At 43.8% G+C, this 8858-nt stretch overlaps 1 protein-coding gene across 1 annotated transcript in view; it reads right to left on the bottom strand.

Moving 5' to 3' along the window:
• Positions 1-458: 458 nt before the first annotated feature.
• LNX2 (ligand of numb-protein X 2) overlaps positions 459-8858 on the bottom strand; it is a 29580-nt gene continuing 21180 nt past the window's right edge. Inside the window, exons 7-9 of the mRNA XM_009991373.2 lie at positions 8159-8390; positions 4312-4470; positions 459-1533 (exon numbers count right to left, since the gene is read on the bottom strand). Of these exons, the coding sequence (XP_009989675.1) occupies positions 1398-1533; positions 4312-4470; positions 8159-8390 (527 nt within the window). The 3' untranslated portion in view covers positions 459-1397. The remainder of the gene's footprint in view (positions 1534-4311; positions 4471-8158; positions 8391-8858) is intronic.

The raw sequence follows: 8858 nt of genomic DNA, 5'->3' as shown, positions 1-8858 counted from the left end.
GTTCAAGTTGGGAACCTGGTTTATAAATGAAGCTCTTTTTCAAACACGCAGAACACTGACAACACACAGGGTTTGCTCCAGGTCAGCACATTTCTTTCTGCGCTCCACCTCTCTTTTCTTAAACAAATGGGTGCTTAGTCTGCAAATATCATGGAAAGGCAAAGTCTAGAAGCTACAGGTTTATTTGTAAAAATACTAAATACAATCCAAAAGAAATAGTATTATTCTTACTGACAACTTAATAGCAGGTGCTCTCTAAAGGAAAAAAAAATAAATCCTGAAATACAAGAGAGATCATTTCAGCATTGGATATCAAGGCATTTGCACGTTTGTCAGGCGGTGACAGAATAAAAGTGAACTTTGCAGCTTACTTTGCAGTTGGACTTGAATTCAAAGAGCCTTCCTTCCAGCCTGCCTACCTGTAAACCATAACATATGGTTTCTTAATAGCTTGCTCTTTTTCCTGGAAATAATTCTCCCATACAGAAAGCACAAGCCCAAGTATTGTTTCCACACATGAATAACGAGAGGTGACAGCTACAATAGAAACGGTAAAAATGATTTTTGTAAAAATGTTCATCAAAATTCTCTGACATAGCAAAACATTCGGTTGTAAAGTCAAGTCTAATACTGCGAGCCATTCACCCAAAGGTGACCTCGGGCACGTGTATTCTTGCCAGCATTGCAACAGTAATTACTTCCATATTTCTTGTCATTATAGGATACAAACGCTGTAATATATTAAAGTTTCCTAACAAAGAGTCCAATTATTGCACTTTATAAAAATTCCAGTAATATCAGGCTTTTGTCCTACTTTTCTATGAACACTGATGCTCTGCGAGAAAAATTTGGGGGATCAAGTAATTTATGAGGGGTCAGATGGATTTCTTGAATCAGTCTGAATCAAAAATGGAAAGGCTTACGAAATGAAGAGACGTACCTTTGGAAACAGATTTTGATTCAGAGCAGCAGATAGATGTGTCACTGCGGTACTGATACACATTCTCGTCGCAGGGAAGAACGAGCACATGGCTATTATGTCTATAGATCACACATAATTCGAGGACTGTGCAGAGAAACCCAAAGAACCACTAAGTTCTTCTGCTGACTCTACAAGCCTGAGAGGGAAAGCTCAGTGACGGCCACATCAGAGTGGGAGTTTCTTTGTGAGCTTCTGTATATTTGCATTTTTGTCAGCAATGGATACAGCAAACAGAAATGGCTATTTCAGGATGGAAAGATACATAGAGTGAATCTGAGAGGCCCGTAAAAAAGAAAATACAGCAGTTTTGGCCCTGCTTATAACCAGCTGTAACAATAGGGAAAGAAAGATAGAGGAGATTTTTGTGCCAGCTATCTAGAAAAAGAAGCTGCTTGAACCGAAGTGATTCATAAATCTATATGAGGCTTCCAGGCCAGCAAATCACCGTTAAAGTCACTTTGTTCCTTTGCTCCTTCAGCATGGGAACGAGTGCAGAATGGCTCATTCCAACCGTGGACAGTCCGTTTACAGCAACGATCATATCACCACACCTGAAAACACAAGAAGAAAGAAAACTCAACGATGACTACTGCTCTGCAGTAACTAGTACGCACCAACAAACAGCACTTCACCTCTGGGGTGACAGGTTTCCATCAGGTTGGAAGTGCAGCTAAAAAAACCCAAAGGGTTCAGTCTTAAGCCTGTTGTACTACTGAAACTCATGTGGGAAGTTCCCAAGTCACTGTGATTCAATTCCAATAAAAAGACAGTTCTGCATTAAGAGCTGACCTGTCTGGAAACGTGAGGAGAGAGCTGGGAAGATCTAATGGAGTCAAGAGAAGATAACGAGAGAGCGTGTGCATGACAGCAGCATTTCTGTTTGTGTGGATTTTAACACATTTACACCAAACATGCCGTTACCGTAGGAGGTGTAAGTAAAGATACTTACGGTTACCAACTGCATTCCAACCGAGAACTTTGTTTTCAATGGCTTACAACTCTGTTAAACGTAACCATTTGGCTTGAAATCTCCCTCAGCAGATGGTTCAACTGAGAAGCTGTAGCATCTCTGTGTTTTGAAGCAGGGAATATAAATTTGGGAAGGTGCTGTTTGTTGGCCTTGAGAAAATTGACCCTGAAGGGTTAAATTTCAGCTTTTGCAATCTCAAGAGAAACTTCTAAAAAGCACCTAAGTTCTTCCTATGTTGAGCATGCTCCATCTCCAGACAGAGTCTCTTTGTGACTCAAGTCACAGAGAAGATGAGTTTGGCATCCCCTAGAGCAGCAGAACGTGACTCTGGTCTTTTCCTGACACTGCTCCTCCCAACTGCAGGAGGCACCAAAATGGACAGCAAAAAGATGTTCTCCTGAGCTCTCCCCTCAGGCAGAGCCGAGGAAGAAGAGGTAGCATGACTGACAACAGGCAAATGTGCATTCAAAAGCCTTTCTCTGCCTGAGGCAAGGTGCTCCATCGCCCAAACCACAATGCTACAGTTCAGTGGGATCTCACTCACCCAGCCTTTCTGCTGAAATCATTTCACCTTCTGTAAAACACCACCAGACAGATAACCTAGGCAGAAAACTCTCTTACCTATTCAACTGTGAAGTTATTTTCTCCCTTCCTCCCTAGCCTAACAAAACATTTAGAGAATTTAAACAAAACAGAACAGCTTCAGAAAGACCTGCCCCACGGTAACTGACAGTGCACTAAGGAGCTCTTGCTTGTTGATGGCCCATTTTTAAGCCCTTGTTCTCAGTGAGACAGTGCATTCGAACAGAGGGTACTACATCACAATATCTCACAAGAGCATCTTTTCCGTTCCTTACAAGGAGGTAAGTGTGACCACAACCACTCTTCCCTTCTTCTTAGGAACAATGCTTGAATTTCCATTTGTGTGAAGACTTCTAGTTATCAATTCCCCAATCTGAAATTGTTTACTTTGGGTTCAACATAAATATTTAATTCAATTCAAACTATTTCATAGCTGGCCAAAAAAACGTAATTTTGTTTTCAGCCAAGCTATTTTTTCATTTATTTATTTAGTCATTGAACTGAAAAAATCAATTACTGGCGAGGCTCTAGGCATAAGTACATTTTTTTTCCTTAAATTACTTTGTAAGTAAATCTACACGTAAAAATCATGCCATAAAACTTCAAGTTGCATATTCTTTACTGCCACCTTCACAAACACACAAAAAAAAACAGTTTACGAACAAGAGAACCTTTAATAGGAATCGTAAATCCTAATTCTGAATTAATCCTACACAGGGCTAAGATGCATAAATGCATACTAGACCTGGGGGTTGCATCCAAACATAATGTGTAAGCAGAATCATATAATCTTTAAGGTCAGAAGGGACCTCAGGATCTCTAGTCCCACCTTCTGCTCAAATCGAGGTCAGCAGTCAGATCTGACCAGGTCTCTCCAGGCTTTATCCAGCCAGGTCTCAGAAACCCCCAAGAGCAGAGACCATGCAACTTGTGTCACTGCCTGACTGTCCTCACAGGGAAATAGTTTCTCCTTATAACCGGTCTCAGCCTCTTTTGTTCACTTGCACCTATTGTCTCGTCCTCTCTACCTGCACCATTCTGAAAAGCCTGGGCTCTGTCTCCTTGATCATCTCCTCTTAGGTACTGGAAGGGGCTGTTAGGTGCCCCTGAAGTCTTCTCGCAGGCAAGTGGTGGAGCTCCCACTATCTCAGGTGCCTCCACTGAACTTGCCTCATTTATTGGCGTCTTTCCTGCCAACTAATGACTCTCAGGGCACTGGCATGGGGACTTGGTTCCTTAATGATCTTTCCGGAGATCTTTTTCATCTACCTTCTTGCCTTTCCATTAAAGCAGCAGCACCCATCTTCAGTATCAGTTTCCAGCAGCGGCTTCAGAAGGCTATATGAAGGATAAAGCAGTTTTCCCCACTTTACAGAACTAAGTTCTAATTTTTTAGCTGTCCTCTAGGAAGCCAAAAAAGTTATGAACGAGCCAGTTCTGCACCTGTACATTTTGCAATGTTTCATGGCCTAAAGAAGAGCTCAACAGGGTGATGGAGACAGCAGGTGACATCAGCACCGCAGCTGGGGAGGAGGACAGGAGATGGCAGAGGGGTCAGCACAAGCACCACCTCTGACAGATGCCCCTTTCCCAGTAGAAACATCCTATACTTCCCTGCACCACTCATCAGGAAGGCAAAGCTCCAGTGGGCTGCATGACCCTCCCCAACACAAGGCACTACAGCATGTTTCATTAAGCAGTCAGTTGCACCAACACGTAACTATTTAAAAGTGTTTATTATTATTATTACTATTACTACTACTGTTATTTAACTTACTTTAATCTTCCATCAAAGTACGCAGGAGTTCCAAGAACAATCGTTTTAATGAAGAAAGGCTGATTCGTGTGGTTCTCCTCGTAGCCACCGACAATGCTGAAACCCCAGCTCCCTAAATTGCTCCGCCGCAGTACTACGTCATGGCAGCTATGAAGGCAGCTGTGAAATGGAAGCATAGGACAGGAAGAGAAAAAGTCGTGTACACCACACAGATATTTTTACAGTAGGCACAACACCTGCTGTCTCATCATCACCACAGTGACAAGCGTGGAAGAGAAGGGGAGGGATGGAGAGGAGATTTCTCTTGCCAAACAGAGTAATTTTGCAATATTCGAACCCATTAGCAAAAAAAACCCACACTCTTGAGAAAGAAAAGCGTTTTAAAAGAAATAATGCAGTGCTAGAATAGTCACTTAAACACAGTTAACTCTGTAAACTGACAGTAATAGAACAGCATTTTAAGGATGTCACAGGTGGCAAGAATGTAGGTGGAAAATGGATACCCAATGTATTCAGTTTGCAAGTCAAAAATGCAGTGCATTTTTGTTCCACCCCCAGCCAGTTTAGGGTTTTCTACATTAAAGACGTAAAAATCCATACATCATCTTCTCTGCCTCTGAACTGACACACCACCAGTAATGAAAATATAAATTATTAACCACTTTATTGCACTGAACGTAAATAGTCTGAATCATGCTTCACTAACTGTACTGGTATACGTTATCTCCCCCAGAGAAAATTAATTTTTGCCAATGAAGTTGGCAATGGCTGTAATTAAAAAAACAAAACAAAACAAAACACAAGCAACACAGAAATTAACTTTTAGGTAAAAAAGATGCCAAGTTCTTTACTGATGTACAACACTCCTTTAAAGAATAGCAGCACAATGTATAGCATAACTTTAGGAGTCAGCATGAGCATCTGTAGCACATAAGCAATAAATCACTGCTGAAACATGGACAGGAAGTACATTTACCAAAGCTGAGAGCTGATATTGAGATTAAGTAACTCAATAATACTTGAATGGAAGAGAAATTAATTGACTGTAAAACTCAGAAAATTAAATGAAAAAGTGTAAAATCTTTGGAGGGTCAACGCATGGTTCTGTTATCTTCAACTGCAATTCTGCTACCAATACACCTGGTTCATGTGGTGGTTTTATGCTTGAACTACAGACTTGAGCATGGTAACTCCATCAGCAGGAGAGGAATTAACCCGCACACCCTGACTGAAGTTAATACCACTATTTGCTGTAGTGGGAGCTCCTGATAGCAAGCAACGCTTGAATGAGCTTATAGCTGTAGCCACAAGACAGTGAAAAACAGAAGAGTAAAAATGAAACACAGTGATGTCCAGCAGACTGCAAATTATAGAATCATAGAATGGTTTGGGTTGGAAGGGATCTCAAAGATCATCTAGTTCCAAAACCCTTGCCATAGGCAGGGAAACCCTCCACTACACCAGGTTGCCCAAAGCCTCATCCAACCTGGCCTTGAACACTTCCAGCGATGGGGCAGCTACAACTTCTCTGGGCAACCTGTTCCAGTGCCTCACCACCCTCTGAGTGAAAAATTTCTTCCTTAGATCTAATCTAAATCTCCCCTCTTTCAGTTTAAAGCCATTGGCCCTTGTCTTATCACTACATGCCATTGTAAAAAGTCCCTCTCCAGCTTTCTTGTAGGCCCACTTTAAGTACTGGAAGGCTGCTATAAGATCACCTAGGAGCCTTCTCTTCTGCAGGCCGAACAGCCCCAACTCTCTCAGCCTGTCTTCATAAGAGAGGTGCCTCCAGCCCTCAAATCACCTTCGTGGCCCTCCTCTGGACTTGCTCCAGCTGCTCCATGTCCTTCTTGTGTTGAGGACTCCAGAGCTAAACGCAGTATTCCAGGTGGGGCCTTCTCACGAGAGCAGAGTAGAGGGGCAGAATCACCTCCCTCAACCTGCTGGCCACACTTCTTTGGATGCAGCCCAGGATACGGTTGGCTTTCTGGGCTGCCAGCGCACAGTGCTGGCTCATGTTGAGCTTCTCATCCACCAGCACTCCCAAGTCCTTTTCCTCAGGGCTGCTCTCAATCCATTCTCCACCCAGCCTGGACTTGTGCTTGGGACTGCCCCGACCCACGTGCAGGACCTTGCACTTGGCCTTGTTGAACTTCATGAGGTTCACATGGGCCCACCTCTCCAGCCTGTCAAGGTCCCTCTGGATGGCATCCCTTCCCTCCAGCGTGTCCACAACACCACACAGCTTGGTGTCATCTGCAAACTTCAAGGCCCTGAGCAACCTGATCTAGTTGGAGATATCCCTGTTCCTTGCAGGGGGGTTGGACTAGATGACCTTTGAAGGTCCCTTCCAGCCCTAACCATTCTATGATTCTATGAAACTTGCTGAGGGTGCACTCGATCCCACTGTCCATGTCTTCAACAAAGATGTTAAATAGCACCGGCCCCAGTACTGACCCCTGAGGAACGCCACTCGTCACTGGCCTCCATGTGGACATTGAACCGCTGACCACAACTCTTTGAGTGAGACCAGCCAGACAATCCTTTATCCACCAAGTGGTCCATCCGCCAAATCCATGTCTCTCCAGTTTAGAGACAAGGATGTGGTGTGGGACAGTATCAAATGCTTTGGATAAGTCCAGGTAGACGATGTCAGTTGCTCTTCCCCTATCCATCAATGCTGTAGCCTCATCATAGAAGGCCACCAAATTAGTCAGGCAGGATCTGCCCTTAGTGAAGCCATGTTGGCTGTCACCAGTCACCTCCTTATTTTCTATGTGCCTTAGCATAGTTGCCAGGAGGATCTGCTCCATGATCTTGCAGGGCACAGAGGTGAGACTGACTGACTGGCCTAGTAATTCCCTGGGTCTTCTTTTTTCCCCTTTTTAAAGATGGGGGCTATGTTTCCTCTTTTCCAGTCATTGGGAACTTCACCAGATTGCCACGACCTCTGAAATATGATGGATAGTGGCTTAGCAACTTCATCAGCCAGTTCCCTCAGGACCCGCAGATGCACCTCGTCTGGTCCCATGGACTTGTCCACCTTCAGGTTCTTTAGATGGTTTTGAACCTGATCTTCTACAATGGGTGGTTTTTCATTCTCCCAGTCCCTGCCTTTGCCTTCTGTGACTTGGGCTGTGCAGCTGGAGCTCTTGCCAGTGAAGACTGAGGCAAAGAAGTCATTGAGTACCTCAGCCTTCTCCTTATCCTGGGTAGCCAGGTCCCCCATTTCCTTCCGGAGCGGGCCTATGTTTTCCCTAGATCTCTTAGGCAAGAGCTTGCTCACTGCAAATCTTGGAGAGTAATTGTGTTTGGCAGAGATGGTACTGGGTTCTTGAAAGAAACGCGTGAGGATTTGTAACTACGGGCTTGTGTGTATGCAAGAGACCTGTGTCAAGAGTCTGTGAGAATGGCAAGCCTGATCCAACAGTCTGAAGTTGTATATTTGGTCTCGTAAATTTAGGTAGTGGATTAGCAGAGAGGCACGTGGGTAAATACTTTGTGTTTTTATGAATAATCTCTCTGGCTTCAGATATTTTACAGGGAGTTATGATACAGTGAAGCAACAGAAAGGGTGACTTGTGTTCAATGAGAAGAATCCACATGGGTAGTTATTATGGTTTGCGAAGGAATAAACCAAGTCTATTCATCTTCCAGTTTCCTAAGAAAACATTGCTCCTGTCCACAGTCCTCTTCCTAAGCACGCTGCCAACCGAATATAGCTAAGATGGTTGGTCAGGCAGAAATAAGGGCAGATGTGCTGCAACTAATAGGGTGTCTGCTTTTGCACCTCTCTCCGGCTTTGCTTAAAACAGGTAACTAATTACTTTATCAATTAATTCCATACCTTGGAAGTCCCAGCCACATGACCCATGACGGTGACCAACTGGCATCGTATTCATTTTCACTGATGGTACTCAATTGTTCTTCATTAGCTTGGGGCTGTTCTTCTACAATCTGGACTTCCAGGGCTTTCAGGGCGACTACCGAAGAGGCAGCACTGGCTTTCAGCATGGCCACCGCCTCGCTGTGACTTAGGTTAGTCAAATCGATGCCGTTGATGTTCAGCAGCACATCACCTGTTCAAAGGCACAAGTGAGAACACATCCGTCTGTCAGAGTCGTTCCGACCGACAGCACCTCCCGCGCCAGGGTTTCATATGATACTGTATTTTTTGGAGCTGAGACAGTCTGAACTAACAGCCTGGGAATTGCGAATAGCTCTGAAGCCTCATACTGTCAGTTTGAAACATTAATATATTGAACGATTAAGCTGGATCAGTGTTATTTATTACCACACATCACATCAAATGCTGTGGCTTGTATTGTATATTGCCCTGAAAATTTGAGGTAGAAATTACCTCAGCACCTCACCATCTCAGCTGCAGCTTCTATTGCAGATGCCACTACATAATAATTTCCAGTGGTGGATCTTAGGTCCACCCTAACTTTAAAAGGGAAGGCAGAACGATGGAAGGAACAATACAGGCATCACAAAGTAACTAACTCTTGTAGATAAGTGAGGCTCCACAGAGTGTTTTAGGTTGT

This window comes from Tauraco erythrolophus, chromosome 1 (genome assembly GCF_009769465.1).
Source record: "Tauraco erythrolophus isolate bTauEry1 chromosome 1, bTauEry1.pri, whole genome shotgun sequence".
NCBI lineage: Eukaryota > Metazoa > Chordata > Aves > Musophagiformes > Musophagidae > Tauraco > Tauraco erythrolophus.
Note: the sequence above shows the minus strand (reverse complement) of the source record. Positions and strands in the feature narration are given on the sequence as shown.